Source organism: Phyllostomus discolor, chromosome 6 (genome assembly GCF_004126475.2).
Source record: "Phyllostomus discolor isolate MPI-MPIP mPhyDis1 chromosome 6, mPhyDis1.pri.v3, whole genome shotgun sequence".
NCBI classification, from domain to species: Eukaryota; Metazoa; Chordata; class Mammalia; order Chiroptera; family Phyllostomidae; genus Phyllostomus; species Phyllostomus discolor.
In genome coordinates this window covers 12,840,214-12,860,141 of record NC_040908.2, presented here as the reverse complement: position 1 = coordinate 12,860,141, position 19,928 = coordinate 12,840,214, and the positions used below count along the sequence as shown (strand labels likewise).

Below are 19,928 nucleotides of genomic sequence, written 5' to 3'. Positions count from 1 at the left end.
TTCCCAGTCTTGATACACTGCGCCTCTCCCATCCTGATCTCCGGTAGCTGCTCTGTGGGACTCAGGTACAGATTGCTACATTTACCTCCCTGCATTCCGTCCTGTATTCTGGGCTCAGGTCAGGGAGGGTCACCCTTAGTTTCAAGGTTGTACAATCTTCCCCCACGGGCGTGCCGCGATTTGATGAACCATTTGCTAGGCACTTGGGCCGCTTGCAGTTTTTTTCCACAAGCGTAAGTCCTGCTGCCACGGAGTCCCCCTTGCACATGTCTCTTTTTACTTCTTTTGGATTATTTCTGTTGGATAAGTTCCCAGAAGAGCCATTAATGGGTCAGAGGCTTAGAGCGGTCTCAGGTCTCCGGAAACGTAGAGCAGTTGCTATTTTGGGACGAGCGGGCTCTGCCTCAGTGCCGAGGGGGCCGAGGCACCTCCCTGGGCTCTGGGCTCCCGAGAGGCCCCGGCGCCCCAGGGGCCCCCTGCCCTGCAGCCCTGAAGCCCTGCGGAACCCGGCGCAGAACACGTGTGCGACGCTGGGGCCTTGAGCCTGGACCCTGAGAGTGGAAGTCAGGCACCCCTGGGTGCAGATGAGCATCCTTCTGGAAGGCCCGCAGCAAACACCCCACACTCCCGAGAGGGACCCAGGAAAGGGTCTAGAATCTCTGGCACACACTGCAGAGACCGTCCCCACCGAGAGAGAGAGACACCAGTAAAGTGGGCGTAGGTGGGGAGGGCACGCACACACCTGGGCAGTGCGGGGGTAGCCCGGGAGCGAGGTGGTTGTTGGGGGTGGGGTGGGGTGGGGAGGTGAGAGGGGGCCTGTGTACCCTGAGGGGCGGGCAGGGAGGAGAGCAGGAGGAACCAGACAGGCAGGGACCAGACAGGCAGGTCGGTGCTGCAGTCAGAAGGGCCTTGGGCGCTCTGGAGCGGAGTGGCAGGTAGAGAGGCACCCAAGGGTGCTGGGCACAGGGTGACACAGTGCAGAGGCAGGTCAGAAGCCTCAAGGAAGGCGGACTGAAGAGGGGGAGGGGCAGGGTGTGGCTGTCACAGACATCCTGGGGTTGTGGCCCCTCCTTCACTGCCCACTGGGCCCCTGTCCTCCCTTTGGCCTCCACCTTCTAGAAAGTTCTTTCCCGTTGAGTCCCTCGGCAGCTGCCTGGTTGGCCCCTTTCCTGTGTCATGCTCCCCTTGTGTGCACCTCCTCCTTGTTTAGAACCTGCTTTACCGCGGCGACTCCAGGTGGGCTCCGCCGGCCTGGCACCTGGAGGTCGGCTGTCAGCTTCCCGTGCCCCGCAGTCAGCGGCAGCCCTGCTCTACAGCCACGGCTTCTCTCTGGTTGTCCTGATGGCTGTATGCTTTCAGTTCGTCCGTGCTCTTGAAAAAGGTTATGGAAACAAATGTAATGCAAAAAGTGGCGGTTCCCCACACCCCGCCCCCAGAGGGAGGCCCCAGGCCTCCCCCCTGACCCCCAGCAGCGGGTGTCCAAGCCCCGTGTCCTGGGTGTCAGCGCTGCTCTGGGTGTTCCCGCAGCCGCCTCTGTCCGGCCGTGGCTGACAGTGTCAGAGCCTGGGTCCTGCTGGGAGTAGGCAGCGTGGGCCACCCCCGGGGGGTCCTGGCTTGTTTACAGGGACACTGGGACTGTGGCCAGGGGGGCATGGAGCGCCTCACTTGACCTGATTGGGACCCTGGGGTTCCTGCCCCAGTCAGGGTGCTCACTGCTGCCTCCTGCTGCCCTTCTCCCCTTAGGGCCCCAGCAGCTCCGCCCCGAGGCTGCCGTGAGCGCTGGCAGCACGGGGTCTCCGGCATTGAAGACCCTCCTGGAGGCCCAGCTCCTTCCCCACCTGAGAGCTGTCCCCACCTGAGAGCACCTGGTCCAGTTGGATTCTGGGAGAAGTCCTCCAGTCCGGTGTCAGGCTCCCCTTACTGCACAGGGAGGAGGTCCCCGAGTCCCCCACCCGCCCTCTACCCACCCGCAGGGCCCTGGGAGAGCCGGTTGCTACTTCCTGGGCTCAGGTGAACCAGGGCAGGGTGCAGTCATTCCTGAGCTGTAATGACAATAGTGGACAATAGTGGACATTGCTGTGGAAATGGGAGAATGATAGTGTTGGGTTGACCAAAGAGTTTGTCTGGTTTTTTTTCTGTAACATGGCTCTAGTAGCACTTGGTTGTCTTTAATATCATTTGAAACAATTTTGTTAGATTGTATTGTGACAGCTGCCATATCAGCGTGCATTAAAAAAAGAACTTACAAAATTGGTGCATTTTTGTGCAACAATTTTAATATTGATGAAAGAAAATACACAACATTTTTGGCATGTTATGCTTTATTATTTCAAGAAAGGTAAAAACACAACTGAAATGCAAAAACAAAGATTTGTGCAGTGCATGGAGAAGGTGCAGTGACTGATTGAACGTGTCACAGGTGGTTTGTGGAGTTTCATGCGGGAGATGTCTCTCTGGACGATGCTCCATGGTCAGGTAGACCAGTTGGAGTTGATAGCGAGCAAATCGAGACATTTAATTGAGAACAATCAATGTTACACCACGCAGGAGATGCCGACATACACAAAATATCCAAATCAATCAAGTTATTGGTGAAAATGGAAAAACGTGTCTCTTGTTTTACGGGAAAAGCCACCCGGACGTGGCCCTCCCAGGAATGACCACTGTGAGCGCTTCAGGCTGGGCAGGCGGGGACAGGCCTCGGCGTCACCGTGTGATTCCCTGTGGGAAAGGGGACCGATCTTCCCCATGAAAACACAGGGGGGAGATGGGAGACCTGCAGAGCGGTGGTGAGCAGGCGCGGGGGGGGCTCCGTTCTGCAGACCCTCCTGGGGGAATGGGGACAGGCTGAGGCCCCAGCCCTCTGCCTGGTGGGGAGATGGGGGTTCAACCCCAGATCGATCCTGGGGGACCTGTGGCCGCCCACCCAGAGGAAAGTGGAGCCTCCACATCTGGGTGCTCCCGCCCGAGTAGGGTGTGCCTCCGGGTGCACGGTGCAGGCGCAGAGGAGGGCGGGGCCCACGGAGGGCCTGTGGCACTTCCTGGGGCTGGAGGAACCTCCGTGGCACAGAGCCAGGCTTGGGTTCCTTCCTGGCTCCGACTCCCACCGGCACTCTCGAAGGTGCTCGGGCACGACCTGAGACGGCTCACTGCAAGGAAACGCCTGTGCTGGGCTTTCGGCTGCTTCCCACTGCGGGGTCTGGGCTCTGCAGCCTCTGTGGGGGGCGGGGCGGGGCAGGGGGCGGCGGGTTCCTGGCTGACATGTGTTGCCAGGACCCGAGTTTCTCCCCGGAAGCATCTGAACCTACCCCTGGGAGATCACAGGTCAGATCCCGAGGTCCCCACTAACCCTGTCCCCACCCCCGCCCGCCACAGGAGAACCTTATGCTTTCCATCCTGCCCAAGCACGTGGCCGACGAGATGCTGAAGGACATGAAGAAGGACGAGAGCCAGAAGGACCAGCAGCAGTTCAACACCATGTACATGTACCGCCACGAGAACGTCAGGTGCGTGGCCGGCCCCGGGCTCCGAGGGCAGGACGGGTGGGGCTCTGTGGGGCCCGCCGAGCCCTGAAGGTCTGAGGGTCTCCCTGGAACCAGAAGCAAGGCCACCCCACAGTGTGAGCCCCACCGACGGCATCTGGCTGCGGCGTAGCTTAGGCCGTGCGGTCCAGCCCCGTCGCTGCACCGAAGTCACCCAGGGCTAGGGAGTGACACCGCGGGGCTGCCCAGCCATTCGGGGCAGCACTGGGGTCAGAGCCACGCCCCCGCCAGGGAGGTGCCTTCATCTGGGGCCAGAGTGAGGCGTTGTGGGGAGGGGGCCCCGAGGAAAGAAGTCCCAGAGGATAAACTCAATGCTGGAGCCCCAGATGCACCCACCGGGCTGCCAGAGGCTGCTCTGGGGCTGGAGCAAGGGCCTGCTGCCCCCGTGCTCCTGGCTGCGGCGGGTTGGCAGTGGGAGCTGGCGGTGGCCTGAGCCTCACCGTGGTGGCCTCCCTCCTCCGCAGCATCCTGTTCGCGGACATCGTGGGCTTCACCCAGCTGTCCTCCACCTGCAGCGCCCAGGAGCTCGTGAAGCTGCTCAATGAGCTCTTCGCCCGCTTCGACAAGCTGGCGGCTGTGAGTGCCCTCGCGGCCCGGGCCCCGCCCTCGGGGACTCCTCCCCCATGCCCCTCCCCCCGCCCCCCCTCTCCACGTCACCCCGCCCTCCTCTGCTCTTCGCGTCACCCCTCCCCACTGAGGGCGGGGCCTGTGGCCACAGCCCCGCCCTCCTCTGCTCTCCCTGTCACCCCTCCCCACTGAGGGTGGGGCCTGTGGCCACAGCCCCGCCCTCCTCTGCTCTCCGCGTCACCCCTACCCCCTCCCCACTGAGGGGGGCCTGGGGTCACAGCCCACGCCCCACGCTTTCAGAAATACCACCAGCTGCGCATTAAGATCCTGGGCGACTGCTACTACTGCATCTGCGGCCTGCCCGACTACCGGGAGGACCACGCCGTCTGCTCCATCCTCATGGGGCTCGCCATGGTGGAAGCCATCTCGTGAGTGCGGTGCCTCTGGGAGGGAGAGGCAGGCCGTCTGTGTCGATCTGTCGTGGTGGCCCGGCCCCCCCAGGCCCCCTCTCGGGGATCTGTTCAGGCGCGTCACGCGGGATGTGGCCATGCTACTTGGGGCGTAGATTAGGTCGGCGGGTCACCTGGTCCCCAGCTCTGGGAAGCTGGGGGGTGACTTGGCTTCCTGACAGCGGAGGGGAACGATAAACTCCACAGCCTCCGAGAGGCGCCTTTCTAGCTGCGGTCCACACTGTTTCTCTCCCCGAAGCTGCGGCTGTAACGAGTGAGGTTCCCACACCACCTCACCTTTGCGGGCTGTGCCTCCCGGGGCGTGTCCCACCTCTTCTCTCGGTGTTCTCGCACCACAGCCTCCGAGGCGGGTGGTGCAGGGGTCGCCATGCCCGTCTCCCCGAGTAGAAAGCCAGTGCACAGCAGGGACGGGACTGCTGAGGTCCCCAGACGTTATGGGGTGACAGCAATGGGCTGGAATGGAAGCCTGGCCTCCGAGCTCCCAGCCACAGCTCCTGCCCCCAGCCCCGGGGGCCGTGGGGATGCTGAGCTCTGCCTCCCCTCGCCCTCTCCACAGCCTGCACGGCTTGGAGACCCTCGCCCGCGGTGGTCCTGGCTGTCCTCTCGAGGCCTCCGGTGGGCGCTCCCCCCAGCACTGGCCTGGAAGCGAAGGCTGCCCCCCTGCCAGGGGTGGTCGTTCAGGATTAGAGACTCACCTCCACTCACCGCGTCACTGTCAGGCGAAGTGCCGATGGATTTGTCTCTCCCCGGAGCGCCCGGCCACGGGTGGTGCCCTCGGCACACGCAGCACCCAGCACGGGGCCGGGCACAGCCCGGGTGCTCAGTGGAACGTCACCTGCAGGAGTAATAAACGGGTGATGGGAGGAGTGCCTGGAGGCCCCTCGGGGAGGAGGGCTGGGACGGTCAGTCCGTGAGCTCAGAGAGAGGGCGGGCAGGGAGCTGGGGACGCCCTGCAGGGCGGGGGGCCGGCACCTTGCGGGGGGCGTGCCCTGACCTCTCCTCCTTCCCGTGTGCCTGGCAGGTACGTGCGGGAGAAGACGAAGACCGGGGTGGACATGCGTGTGGGGGTGCACACGGGCACCGTGCTGGGGGGCGTCCTGGGCCAGAAGCGCTGGCAGTATGACGTGTGGTCTACCGATGTCACCGTGGCCAACAAGATGGAGGCCGGTGGCGTCCCCGGGTGAGTGTTCCTCCCGGGGGCTGGTGAGGGAGGGGACGCCCCGTTCACCCCGCAGAACTGTGGCCCAGACCAGGGACGCCCTCCCCCCGAGGAGCGGTGTCCTCCTCGGGGGGCCTGCCTCCTTGGTCTGAGGTTGGCCGTGGCGTCTCCCGCCTGGACCTCTGCAGCCGCCTGTCCTCTGTCCCCTTTACTCACTTGTGAGGCGGCCCGGGCTCCGATGTCATGACACTTGTATGCCCCGTCTCCCCAAAGGGCGGCGTTACTGGTGATGGTCCCCAGCAGGCCCGGAGGCGGCGGTCTGCGCTCCCCGCGCACCTGCGGTCCGCACCTGAGCTCTGGTGCAGCGCTGGCCAGGCCGGGGGCCGGCCCTCCGGGAGGACGGGCTGGGGATGCGGTGGTGCCATCCCCACCTGGGTCAGGGAGCTCCCCTCATAGGCGGCTGTGGGTCTCCCCCTGAGGGGTGACTCCCCAGAAATGGGCTCGTTGCCCCTGCAAGCAGGTGCTGCAGCTGAGGACACTGCCGGGTGGGTAATGGTCGGACCTTACGACTTCAGGGTTCAAGCAGACCTCTGCATTGCCCTCTCTTGTCCGATGCTGCCGGCGGCCTGCAAGGACAGGCCTGTGTTCCGTCCTGCACTGGGGCTCAGAGACCAGGAGGCAGTGGGTGCCTGCTGCCCACACAGGACTTCCTTGTGTCTGCTCCTGGGGTCCCCCCGCCCCCCCACCCCCGGTGCCCCAGACCTGCCCTGCCCGCGCCCCCACCCCCGCTGAGGCCTCCGGCTGCCCTGCAGGCGCGTGCACATCTCCCAGAGCACCATGGACTGCCTGAAGGGGGAGTTCGACGTGGAGCCGGGCGACGGGGGCAGCCGCTGCGACTACCTGGAGGAGAAGGGCATCGAGACCTACCTCATCATCGCGTCCAAGCCCGAGGTGAAGAAAACCGCCGCCCAAAACGGCCTCAACGGCTCGGTGAGTCCCAGCACCCCCACTGGGGGGCGGGGAGGAGGGGCTGCAGGAGGAGTCGGCAGGGCCCGCGTGAGCCCAGACTCGGAGTCCCATGGAGCAGGTGACCGGAGGGAGGGGGCCTCCTTGCCCAGGGCAAGCTGGTGTCTGGGGCGGGCGGTGCCCGTCCTTCCTGGCAACTGGGAAGTCGGGTGGCAGCCCTGTGTCCTGCCCCTGGAGGCGTGTCAGTGGCACTCAGGAGAGCGGCTGGGTTGTGGTGAGGGCCCCCTGTGTGGAGGAAGCAGCTGTGGGTGCCAGAGTGACGTGGGGGCAGGGAGGCCGGGGGCTGGGACGGGTCCTGGAGCAGAGGGGCTGTTGCCTGCTCCTCCCTCACCTCGGCCGCCCTCCTGCGCCTGCCAGCCTCTGCACTCTGTGCTTGTCTTGGTTCACGTTCATGAGCAAGCACAAGCCGTGGTGTCTGACGGTTTTAATCCCCCGTCTCTGGCCCTGAGGAAGGGCGGACGCCTCTGCTGTGGCTGTTAGCGGGCGGATTTCTTCTGAGACAGGCACTCTCCCATCCGCCCTGCAAACGCGCCCTCTCGGATTGCTGGGAGCTCCTCCCTGCGAGAGAAGCGAGCCCGCTGTCACACTGACGTTTGTCAGATCTGCCCGCACTGTGGCCCGTCCTTCTCGGGAACGTCTGTTCAGGTGGCTGATTCCGGCCATCCTCACCCTAGCGCTGTGCGTGGGGACAGGGACAGCCCGTGGAGACTCCCGTGAGCTCACTCGGGTGGCTGGCTTCTCCGTCATGTAGGGGGAGTCTCCAGGTCACACGGACTGGGGAGAGGTGAAGTCCATAGGTTGCCTGGCCTGCTCTGCCGGCACAGGGTCAGGAGTGATGATGCCGTGTAAGCGACAGGGAGGGTGGTGGGAAGAAGAGAATGGACAGCAGTGGCCGCTGTGGAAGTCACAGGTGCGCACCGCTCCCTGGGCAGGACTCTCTCCGTGGGGTGCAGTTGAGGGAAGTGACCGACGAGGAGGAGAGAGCGAGCAGGCGTCTCCCGTCTGCACTGACCCGTCAGTCTCCCCAGGCTGGGCGTCTGAGATGCCCCCCAGACTCCCGAGTTTGGGTCTCGGCTGCAGCTGGCCTCCCTGCCCTCAGCTCACCGCCCTCTTGTAAATCCCCGCTGCATGTGGACACGCGGCTCAGCTCACAGGCAAGGCCGAGATCCTCCTCCTCTTCCTCTCTGCACTAAAACCGGCCCTCCCATCCCCCACCGTCTTCCTCATCTCCGTCAGTGGCTACTCCATCCTCCCAACTGCTCAGACAAAAAGCTTTCAAGACACCTGGACCCCTTTCTCTACCATCTGCGAGCAAGTTCTGTTGGCCCTTCCTGCAAAGCAGAGCTCTAACCCCCACCCCCCTTCCCACCGCCCACGGCTCCCACCTCCGGGGGAGCCTCTGTTGGCTTGGGTGGGATTCCCGAGGTCGTATCCCAGCCAGTCGCCCTGCTCCTGCCCTTGACCCCTGACCCCAGCCCGGCAGTCGCGGTGACCCCGCTCAAGCGTTAGGTGGAACCACGTCACTCCGCTGCCCAGAACCCTCCCCTGGTCCCCGTCTCACTCAGAGGGACAGCCCACCCCCACAGGGCCCTCGCCGCCCCGCCCCCTCACTCCCTCCGCCCCGCAGGCCGGACTCCAGGTGCGCGCGGCTCCAGGGCCTTCGCCCCAGCTTCTCCCCCTTCCTGGAACCCCCACCCCGAGTCGGCCACTCCATGTGTTCCCTCCGGTCTCCCGGCCCGCTGTGTAGCCACACCCCCAACACCGCCGCGCCCCCTTTCTGACACTCGTTCTCCAGAGCGTGCATGCTCTCCCCTCACGCACTGAGGTCACAGGGGAGTAGGACTTGAACTTGACTTGTGTGCGGATCTTGCTGCTGCCGGCCTTTCCGCGCTAGAATGTGCGCTCTCGGGTCAGGGTGCCTGGTCTGTGTCCCCAGGGGTTAGGTCGGTTCCTGTCACATAGTAGGTCCTTGTGCTTATTGAGCAGGTGGATGGGTGAATGAATGAATGACTGCCTTGTGCGATGGCGTTTAACTTATTCTGTCAAGGAAAATACTGTTTCAGAGATAGGAATGGGGCCCGACTGGGTGTGGCTCAGTGGAGTGAGCGCCGCCCTGCAAACTGAAAGGTTGCCAGTTCTCTTCCCGTCAGGGCACGAGTCTGGGTTGTGGGCCAGGTCCCCATCTGGGGGCATGAGAGAGAGAAAACAGGCTGATGTTTCTCTCACACATTGATATCTCCCTCCCTTCCCCTCTCCCTGAAAATAAATAAATAAAACCTTTAAAATATTTTTTAAAATTAAAAAAGTAGGAATGGGAATACTCAATTTTAATAGGAGAAATTAATACTAGAAAATTATAGCCCTTAAAAATTAATGCTCTAAAGGAGGAATTGAGTAGTGCAGTCTCCAGGCCTACGGGACTTCTAAACTCTAGTGAGGAGATTCCAGCCCGAGAGTGGACGAACCGCAGGATGGGGGCGGGCAGCCGGCAGTGTCCGGCGACCCACGTGGCCACTCCTTCCCACTGCAGGCCCTGCCAAATGGAGCGCCACCTTCCTCAAAGCCCAGCTCCCCTGCCCTCATCGAGACCAAGGAGCCCAATGGGAGTGCCCACCCCAGGGGCTCCACAGCGGAGGAGCCCGAGGAGCAGGACGCCCAGGTACGTGCGGGCCGAGGGCCAGCATGTGGGGCGGGGGGAGGGGGTGGGTGGGGAGGCAGATGCTGCCGCAGGAAGGGTCCGGTGCTCAGAGCGGGAGAGCCGGCCCCCAGCCCGGGCTGCACTCCTGTTCAGCAGTGCAGCCCCGGCAGGTAGCCTCCCCCCAGACCCCGCCCCACGTCTCCTGGAGTCGGGGGTGGGGCTGGGGGTGATGTCAAAAGAGGTGCTCCCCGCCGAGGCCTTGCCCAGCCCTGCTGTCCCAGAGTCCGGTAGGTAGGAGGGCAGGGAGGACAACCATGGACTCCCCTACAGGACCCACGGTGGTTTTGGAAGTGAGACCTCAGGGCTGAGCTCCCCGCTGGCTAGGTCCACCTGCACAGGGCGCAGGCCCGCACGTGGGACTTCTAAGGTGTTAACACGCTGTGTCCCCGAGGCCAGGGTCTGCCTGGGAGTGCACCCAGGATCTGGCCGTTGGGAAGCTTCCCGATGGAGTCCCTGACGGGGGCAACTGCTCAGAGACCGTGTCTGCCTCACTGAGGCTGCCGTGTCACCTCGGGGGCGCGGAGCTGAGCCCAGTCCCACGACATCGGGTGCCGGGGGGGACAGGAGGGAGACAGGGGTGCAAGGAAACTGAGCCCCACGGCAGTCAGTCCCTGCTCCCTGCTGTGACTTTCTTGATGGAAAGTGGAGCTACAGATCCGATGCAACTCCCTGACACGGACGCAGCATTTTAGCGCCCTGTGGTTTTTGTCCACACAGTCAGCCAGTGTCACGGGATGTGTCTCAGGGACAGAGGTCCTTGGTGCTGGGACAGACCATCCGCTTCACTTTGCAGACAAGGAAATTGGGGCTGGGGAAGCGTGGGTTACACGGGGTCAAACTGACAACCGGGGGTCATGAGCTCCAGGTGGGAGTGCCGGTCCTGGCTCCCAGGTGCACGGGGGGCCACATGGGCAGCTGTACGTGCCCGGTCTCGGTGCCCGTTTGGAGTGAGGGCTGCGTCGTCACAGTCTGGAGTCCTGGTCCTGGAGTTAATGCTTTTCCTTTGTGCCCAGGAATAAAGGTGGCAGTGGGCACCCCAGCCCCACCACCCCACTAAGGACAAAGACATTCCCTTCTCTCCCATCACTTCCTCCCTCGAATGAACCATGGATGCTAGTGTTGGGGGTCACACATGCCCCTGTGGATGCTGGTGTGTGGCTGTGACCCCCCCCCCCCCCCCCCCGTAGCAGGATGTGCAGTCCTCATGAATCCCGGGTCTCCTGCGCGGGAGCCAGGCAGCTGCTCCCCTGCAATGCTACCGTCAGTGGGTGACCGCTGCGGGGTTTCCGTTAGGGCCGCAGCGCCTGGGACCAGGTGTCCCAGGGAAACCAGAAAGGACCATGGCTCTGGGCCCAGACCCAGGCGGGAGGGAGCTGCCTGGGCACACTGGGGAGACTTTCCCTGGGAACTGGTTTCTGGAGCCAAGGGTCAGCCCTTGGGAGTGTGACCCCCCGCCCCCCAGCCCCACAGCCTTCCCCCGCTCCACCCCACCCGCCCCCTTAGCTCTGCCGCACGTGCACTGCCTTGTAGGCCGACAACCCCTCCTTCCCCAACCCCCGCCGGAGGCTGCGCCTTCAGGACCTGGCCGATCGCGTGGTGGACGCCTCGGAGGACGAGCACGAGCTCAACCAGCTGCTGAACGAGGCCCTGCTGGAGCGGGAGTCCGCCCAGGTGTAAGTGGCCCCGGCGCCCGTGCTCCTCAGCACGTGCCCGATCGGGCCCTGGCTCGGGGCATTGGTCGGCCCGACTGTGGCCCCTCCCTGGTGGGCCCAGGCAGGTGTGGCATTTGTGTTTCTCGGGGCTTGTTCCCACTGCAGGGTGAAGAAGAGAAACACCTTCCTCCTCTCCATGCGGTTCATGGACCCCGAGATGGAGACCCGCTACTCGGTGGAGAAGGAAAAGCAGAGCGGGGCTGCCTTCAGCTGCTCCTGCGTGGTGCTGCTCTGCACGGCCCTGGTGGAGATTCTCATCGACCCCTGGTGAGGGTGGTGGGGGGCACTGCAGGGCCCGGAGGCTTGGACAGGGGCAGGGGGCAAGCTATGAGCTTCCCAGGCCAGAGGCGTAAGGGATGTGGACATCTCAGACGGAGCCTGATGTAGGGACACAGACCTTCTCTGTTCCTTGACGCCCCCCCCCCCCCCCCCCAGTGCAATAGCCCCAGCTGCCCTTGGGCCCAGGGAATACAGAGAACTGTGTCCTGGACCCTGACCCTTCTCTCTGCTCCTGGGGTTTGGGGAACCCTGCCAGCATCAAAATGAGGGTCAGACCAGGGCTGAGAAGGCCGTGGGTCAGAGGACGTAGGGGGTTGGAGACCTTGGCCAGCTGGGCCTGAGTGGTTCTGGGATACAGAGACGGAGGCTGAGGACACTTCTCAACTTCAGTCACCAAGGCCGAGTCTTGGCTCATCTTAGTGAAGACAGATTTTAGGCTCCAGGCACAGACTGGTAGCTCTGACACAGCAGCAGGTCCCTGGGGCAGGGCCGGTGTTTCGGAGTCCCTGCCTCAACTGCTGGCGCCCCAGGGAAGGACAGCCCCGCCTCCCCTTCCTGCCCCAGCCAATCAGCAGCTCGAGCCTGCTCAGGGATTTCCCCACCGGAAAAGGGGGGTGTGGAACCCCCTTCCAGCTGGTCTGGGGAATGCGAGAGCGCCTCGGACTCCCACGGCCCTCGGTTTGGGACACACTTTACTGTCGTACTTCCCGTGTGACCGCAGGCACGTCACTGGGGGTTCCTAGAGCATCGGTTTACTCGTGGGCAAAGCCTAAGTTGCTGACAGCACTCGGGGTGACAGTGCCCGCCCCGGCTGACCCTGGGGGTGCTGTGCGGAGCAAACTCACTCACTCACCTCACACGCGTTCACTCTGCCTACTGTGTGTCTGGGGCTCGGGTCTGGGGATGCAGCAGTGAGAGCAGCACACACAAACCCTGCCCGGGTGGAACTTCCATTCCAGAAGGGGCGGAGGGACAGAACGAGTGATCCAAGCATCACGCAGACAGGGAGGAGCGCTACGGGCAACAGTCAAGTGAGAGGGGTGCTGGGGCGCTGTGGTGGATGCATTCTGGGTGGCTTGCATCCTTACCCAGGGTGTCAGAGCCGGCCTCACTGACAGGGCGGGCCTTCAGGGACGGCCTGAGGAGGGGTCAGAGGTGCCCAAGGGTCAGGCACTGGATTAGCACCACGGAGGTTTCCAGGGCCCTTGGCAAGAACCCCGGGTGGAGCGAAACCGCATGGGAACGGGTGTGAGGACGAGGGACTCGGAGACGGCGAGTTTCTCGGAGTTCATGGCCGAGATGGACGTGGAAGGACCCCGTCAACTGTGAGGCTCGGTGCGGTTCTCAGAGGACAGTTCTGAGCGGGGCCTGGCAGTGTGGGGAGCCGCTGTTGACCACCTCCCCGCCTTCTGTCAGAGCAATGGGCAGCACGCACCTCCCTACGAACCCCTCCCCCGGTGCTCACTGGGCTCTGCCCCGGGCTTCTGCAGGTGCACCCCGCTCTGAGCAAGGCCCAGGCCCTGCCGGCAGCGGGCAGGCCCCCGGTGTTGCCGAGGTCTTCGGGTGCAGGCTTGCGCCTTCTGTCCAGGGCCTGGCTTCCAGTCTCCTGACCTCCTTGGCCTAGCCCCTCCCCCAATCCCCCTCCTCCGTCCAGTCCTCTCCCCATTAATTGCCTTCTCCCTATCACAGGCTAATGACAAACTATGTGACCTTTGTCGTGGGGGAGGTTCTGCTCCTGGTCCTGACGATCTGCTCCCTGGCTGCCATCTTTCCCCAGGTGAGCAGCACTTTTCTTTCTGGCTTAGAAGCCCTCCGGGAGTGAGCGTGGCTCCCTGTAAACGTAGGTACTGAGGAGTTCTGCGTCCTGTCAGCTCCTTACAAATGGATCACAGAGCGTCTCTTAGGGCGGTTCAGGGTGATCCACCCATTCATTCATTCACTCGCTCACGCACATCCGCTGAGCACCCACTCTGGGCCAGGCTCTGGGGGGCTGACCGGGGCGCACGCGCGGGCGTGTCCGTCTAGAGACGTGGGGGCCTGTTTAGAAGGGCAGTGGAGGCCCAGCTGGAGGGTTGGCCCTGACTGCGAAGGACCTCGATACCCAGACAAAAACCCAGACAAAAGGATGAGGACTGATTTCCGTAAGCACTGGGGTGCCATGCAGAGCTTTTGTTCAGAATGACAAGGCAAAAGTAGTGTTAATCTGGCAGGCGGCTTGCCGGGTGGCGGAAGGTTTAGGTGTACTGACCAGGAAGAGCAGGGCCAGCCAGGCGGAGCTGGCCGGCCCTGAGAATCCCTCCGTTTTGGCCTTGTCATTTGGAGATAAGGAGCAGGCTTTGGCTGGCTGGTGCTGCCCACCTCCTGGGCTGGCCCCTGGACCCTCTGTGGAAAGGGTTCTGCTATCTGGAAGCCGTGACATTTTATAAGTGAGTCACATAGGAGTGACAGAGCACCAGGACTGCTGTGCTCCCCTCTCTGCTCGGCCGCACTGTCAGCTCCGACTGACGCACATGCAAAGCGCCCCTTTCTGGGTTCCTGGGAAGCACGGAGCAGCAGGGGTTCCCAGGAGAGAAGGCTCACGCCCTCGAAACCCCGTTCCTTTCAGGCCTTCCCTAAGAAGCTCGTGGCCTTCTCGACTTGGATTGACCGGACGCGCTGGGCCAGGAACACCTGGGCCATGCTGGCCATCTTCATCCTGGTGATGGCCAGCACTGTGGACATGGTGAGTTCCTGCTGTCCTTGTTGAAGGGACACTACTCCCAGCTTGGTGGAGAGAGGCCTCCACGCTGGCCAGCAGGGGCAGCCTCTCAAACCACCGTTCCCCCACGAGGCACAGGCTGGGGCGGCCTTAGGTTCCTAAACCGATCACGCTGGCCGGAGGGGGTCTTCTCCCCAGGAAGCCCCCGAGACCGACCTGTTTCCCCAGCTCCTCTTTCCCAGAGTCAGGAACCCGATGCCTTGTGCCGGATCCTGCGCCGGGGGCTTTACGTGCTCCGACTCAATCTTTTGTCCTGTTTTACTTTTCAACCAGTTTATAGTCATCACTTAACCTTTATAACAGTCCCAACAGGTACTAAGTGTAGTTTCACATGGAGAACTAATGCTCAGAGAGGTTAATTCATTCACTTGTTTTTAGTCACACAGCCAGTGAGTGACAGTCGAGAACTGACGGTCTCAATCCCAGTCCTGTCTTCCTCGTCCGTGTATCACTACTTGCGTGGGGATACAGTATGCGTAAGCATTCCGCGTGCCTTAAGCATTCCTTCCAAGGCGGCTAGGTCCGGTACCCATCAGCACCAAGGGAGGTGACCCCCTCCCACTGCAGGAGCGGCCCTGGGCAGCCTCCACCCACCGGAGTGTGGCCAGCCCCGCCTAGGGCTGGGGCACTGGGGACGGCGGCTGCACAGAGCCCAGGTGGCCGGAGGCAGATGCAGTCCTCTTCTCTGCTGTCCTTCATTTGGGGAACTGCGGGTCCTGAAAGGGGCGGCCAGGTGCCTTCTCAAGGGGAAGGGAAGGCAGTTGGAAGCCCAGATCTGTTGACCTGGAGCCACCAGTTGGCACGGAGCACTGGGTGCTGGGGGCTGTCACGCACGCTCCCCCGTCAGTCGTCACAGCTCCGGCCCATTCTGGTAGCACGTACTACAGGGCCCCCAGATCTGCGCACCGTGCAGGACACCCGGAGATCCTGCCACTCGTGGAGGGTGCAAGACCTGGGAGTCGGGGAGACTTGCACACGCCAGCATCCCATGCTGGGAGCCCCCCCAGAGCCAGCCAGGTGCCAGGGGGTGACGGTTACAAAGAGTAGGCTTCACTGTCATGGACGCACTTTCTGCTGACCGCCCCTGATCAGCAGCAGGACCCGTGGCCAGCTCCAGACACGGTGGAGACTGGCCGCCGTCAGCGGAGCGGAGGCACGGTGACCAGCCGCCCCAGTGGTCTCTGTTCAACAGTGTGACGTGGGCAAGGGCGCGCTGGGTCTGAAGCCTGGACCCCTCGCTCTGGCTTGTCCACTTGCCGACTGGGCTGCTCTGGGCGAGGCCAGCCTCCGAGTTTTCTCAGCCGTGGTGGCAGTGCTGAGGATACTCAGGAGTTTTTGTCAACGTCAAAAGGCACAGCTCCTAGGAGGCGTGACTGACGTTTGTGTTATTATTCCTTGGTAAATCTTCCCGTCCTCCTCGGTGTTTCGGAGGAGCTGAGGGAAGGGGCCGCTGAGCACATGCTGCCGTGCCAGCCGCCTCTGACCAGTGTCCTCTGTCCCCGTGTCCCCCAGCTGAGCTGCCTGCAGGCCTACGCGGGACCCAGCAATGGCACTGCAGGGATGGAGACGGACGACGGCTGCACGGGGAACCCCAAGTATTACACCTATGTCGCCGTGCTGTCCCTCATCGCCACCATCATGCTGGTGCAGGTCAGCCACATGGTCAAGCTCACGCTCATGCTGCTCGTCACGGGCGCGGTGGCCGTCGTCAACATCTATGCCTGGCGCCCCATCTTCGACGACTATGACCACAGGCGATTCCAGGAGCACGAGTAAGACGGAGCTCGTCTGGGAGTCTGGATTTCCCCCTCCCTCTCCCCCACCCTGCCGAGGCCCCGTCTCAAAAGGCAGGGGCTGCTCTGAGGTGGCTCTGTCTCTAGGGCTCATCCAAGGGTTTATAGGGGTATCGGGGCTCCCCACAGACGTGCCACCGAATGGCTGCGAACCTGGGACAGATCTTTCCATCTTGAGGAGTGGGAGATCTGGGTTGCCTCCGGGTTTGGCTGGGCACCGGGCCCTTGTACCCAGCTGGGGCCTGAGTGTGCTACCGCCTGTCCAGCAGGTTCCCTGTGGCCGCTCTGGAGAAGATGCAGATCCTCTCGTCCCCTGGGCTCAACGGCACCGACAGGTAGGGCGACCGCTCTCCTCCTGGTGTGCACTGTCAGCCCCTCTCCTCCAGACATGGGCAGCGCCACAGGCCCGAGCGCCGTGACCTCAGCCTTCGGAAGCAGCACGCGATGGGGGATGGGGAGGCAGAGAAGCTAGGGTGCACTTCTGTAGGGGGGCTGGGCAGAGGTAGAGTGATTTGAGCACGGACCCAGCCCCCTGGGTCAGAGAGTGAAGCTCGGAGAGCAGCAGAGTTTGGGGGTGGGGGGGGAGCCTGGAAAGAGGGAAGAAAGATGTCAGATGGGCGCTGCCCCACTTAGCGGGCGGGCGGGCCAGACAGCGGAACCTCGAGGAGAGGGGCACCCTGCCTGGGGTCTGCTGCAGCGACTCTCTGGGGGCTGCAGGCGGCCCAGCTTCCCGAGCCCCAGTTTTGGCTCTTACAGAGGAGAGTGGGCTAGCTCTCCAAGGGCCTCTCCAGCTCTGAAATGTTAGAATTTGACGATTCAGCAACTGGACTGGAATCAAGTAAGTTTTAACGAAAGATGACTTAACAGAAGATGAGTAGAAGACTATTGAATGGGTCTGTCACAAAAGAAACCTAAGTAGCCACTCATAAATCAAGGACATTTAAGTAATCAGCAAATCCAAATGAAGACCACAACAGAAGACCACGCCACACCTACCGACGTGGCAAGAATTGAATCTGATAACACCGAGTGCAACGGTAACCCATACACTCGTCCCCGGAGTACAGACGGGTATGGCCACTTTAGACGACCACTTGGGAGTTAAACCCATAGCCCAGCAACTCCACTGCTACCCGTATACCTCAGAGGCGCCCGCGTACATAGATATGTGCTGGGGTGTATATGCCAGGGTTCATAACAGCCACACACACACAAAACAAATGAAAAAGATCCAAATTATATACGTAGTGAATGGGTATATAAATTGTGGTGTAGTCACACAGTAGAACGCTACACAATAATGAAAATAATGAGCTCCAGCTCCGCGCAAAGTGTGGATGCAGGTGTGGCCTAGGAAAGCTCTGCTGCTCAGCGGGAATCCAGACATGGGGTGAAGGCACTTAAGCAGCCGGGAGGAGTTTCCGGGGCCTGAGGGGACCAGACAGAGCACAGCCTGGCGGGAACAAAACCCCTCTTGGGAGGGGAGCACAGGTGCTTCCAGCGGCATTGCTCTCTGCCCCGCAGGCTGTCCCTGGTGCCCTCCAAGTACTCCATGACGGCCATGATCTTCGTCATGATGCTCAGCTTCTACTACTTCTCCCGCCACGTGAGTGCCGCACACCCTCCTCTCCTGGTCCGCTCGCAGCCCATCAGGGCCACCTGCGTAGCGGGCCCAGGACCCGAGAACCCGAGCTCCTGAGGAATGCTGGTGTCTTTACCCAGTGTGGCACGTGACCCTGCCAAGCCACTACCTTCTCCGTTTTCTGTGTTTTTCCTCAGTGATACAGGCAAAACTGTTCTTGATCTCTTCCTTCTGACCTCCTGCGGCCTGGATAAAGTGTGTCCGCCAGGCCAGGAGCTCAGGGATCTTCACTCACTCTGGCTCTGGGAGTCACCAACACACTGACCGCAGAGCCAGAAGAGAAGGACGAGGAGCTGGAGTTTTTTGGTTAACGGGTGGGGGTGGGGTGGAGAGTAAGACAAGGCAGGAAGTGTCCACACTCCGTATTTGCTCTTCCACGTTGGCTCAAGTGCCACCCAGTGGTTCACCAGGGGAAGTACAGCCTCCCCAAGCCACTTGGCCAGATGGGCCCTGCTGGGAAAGGGACCGTCTTCCTGGCCAGGAGATCCCACCACCCAAGGTCTGACCTGTAGCTGCAGTTAGGTCCCAGGAGGTTCCACACGTCCAGAAGGCCCCTTTGATCTCTGCTGTCGCCACGGAGGCTGGGATCCTCGCTGCAGCGGTGCGGTGGCCCTTTGGTTAGATGGATCCGAATTGCTGGGTCCTCATTCCACCCCGCAGAACCTCTCCACACAAGTTCCCATGTTTCATCTTCCCGTCCAATGGCCAGCTTAGAGCGCACACCCTGCTGTGTCTGCAGGTGGAAAAGCTGGCGCGGACCCTGTTCTTGTGGAAGATTGAGGTCCACGACCAGAAGGAGCGTGTCTACGAGATGCGGCGCTGGAATGAGGCCTTGGTTACCAACATGTTGCCCGAACACGTGGCACGCCACTTCCTGGGGTCCAAGAAGCGAGATGAGGTGAGGCTGTGTGTCTTCACCGGGCTCTCTGCCAGGGAGCACCCCTGAAACCAGGCCTTCTCGGGGCGTGGCATGACAGTGGGTCCCGCTACAAATGTTGGGTTGTGAGCCACACTCCCCTGTGAGGCCCTGTTTCAGCAGACGGAGCCTGGGCTGGGGCCTGCCTCCCCGTCAGCTGTGGCCTTCTCTGAAGAATGCTGCTCGCAGCCCCCTTCCCGACTCCCCTCCACCCTCCCACTCGGGGCTGTTACAGGGGACAGAGAAGCTATTTTTGAATTAGTCAAAGGTGTGATGAAAGCTACTTTCTAACAGTGCAAAGCTGGGATAACCAGGGAGGGATGGCCTGTTGCGGGTGTGCAAGACAAATTCGTTTCCATAGCACACTATTTAGTCAGAGCTTCTTCAAGCACCGCGGCCTTGCCTCTTTCCAGGAGCTGTACAGCCAGTCTTACGACGAGATCGGAGTCATGTTCGCCTCCCTGCCCAACTTTGCCGACTTCTACACAGAGGAGAGCATCAATAACGGCGGCATTGAGTGTCTGCGCTTCCTCAATGAGATCATCTCGGATTTCGACTCTGTGAGTGTCCATCTGCCGCCCCCCTCCCACCACAAAGCCGGCTGGTTCCCAGTGACGTCTCAGAACGGGCTGCAGCAGTCAGAAGCTGGAGCTGCTCTGGCTGGCCACGGTTTCTCACACAAGCCCCCTCTACAATGTCCAGGCCTCTGCAGCCGTCTAGAAAGGCGGGCTCTGAGGGTGTGAGAGGGGAACTGGGAAGTCTCCTACAAGTTCACAGGGTGAAGGGCGGCCAAGACAAGGTCCCTGGTCCCTCTGACTCCCCCTACCTCCAAACTCAGATTCAGATTAAACGCTGAGTCACTTGTACGTTAAAGGAAATGCTTTTACCTACACGTGCAACCACCACCCTAGGAGACGGGCAGTTTTATCCGATGTTACGGCTGCAGACACTGAGGCTCAGGGAGACTGCTTAAGGTCATTTGGCAGATAAAGGGTAGAATAAGGCTTTTCTATGAAAGCATCTCTTGGATGTTTTGTGGGGTCCTTGTAAACAGGCAAATCTGTCATTTAGTTGGCTCGTCCATCTCAATTGCTGACGGTTTCCCTTAATACTGGCTTTAGCTTCTAGACAATCCCAAATTCCGGGTCATCACCAAGATCAAAACCATTGGCAGCACCTACATGGCAGCTTCAGGAGTCACCCCAGACGTCAACACCAACGGCTTCACCAGCGCCGACAAGGTACTCCACCTGCTCAGCGGCCAGAGAGCAGATGGGGCTCTGCCTCCTGGGGCGAGAGACAGGCCGAGCACACGGGGAGCCAGAACTTAGGAGAGTAGCTACCGTTCAGCACTGGTGCACAGAGG

The 19,928-nt window shown here is 61.8% G+C and overlaps 1 protein-coding gene across 3 annotated transcripts in view; it reads left to right on the top strand.

The window, feature by feature from the left end:
- The window catches only part of ADCY3 (adenylate cyclase 3), a 56,954-nt gene that overhangs the window by 33,849 nt on the left and 3,177 nt on the right, over positions 1-19,928 (top strand). For 2 of the 3 annotated variants that reach the window (XM_028516630.2, XM_036027727.1), the window contains exons 4-19: positions 3,376-3,506; positions 4,007-4,118; positions 4,410-4,537; positions 5,601-5,759; positions 6,551-6,728; positions 9,295-9,423; positions 10,993-11,135; positions 11,280-11,441; positions 13,143-13,230; positions 14,059-14,175; positions 15,724-15,983; positions 16,271-16,339; positions 17,529-17,610; positions 18,386-18,544; positions 18,976-19,122; positions 19,684-19,803. In XM_028516630.2, the coding sequence (XP_028372431.1) occupies positions 3,376-3,506; positions 4,007-4,118; positions 4,410-4,537; positions 5,601-5,759; positions 6,551-6,728; positions 9,295-9,423; positions 10,993-11,135; positions 11,280-11,441; positions 13,143-13,230; positions 14,059-14,175; positions 15,724-15,983; positions 16,271-16,339; positions 17,529-17,610; positions 18,386-18,544; positions 18,976-19,122; positions 19,684-19,803 (2,184 nt within the window). The remainder of the gene's footprint in view (positions 1-3,375; positions 3,507-4,006; positions 4,119-4,409; positions 4,538-5,600; positions 5,760-6,550; positions 6,729-9,294; positions 9,424-10,992; positions 11,136-11,279; positions 11,442-13,142; positions 13,231-14,058; positions 14,176-15,723; positions 15,984-16,270; positions 16,340-17,528; positions 17,611-18,385; positions 18,545-18,975; positions 19,123-19,683; positions 19,804-19,928) is intronic. The other variant, XM_036027728.1, reaches the window with a different exon arrangement.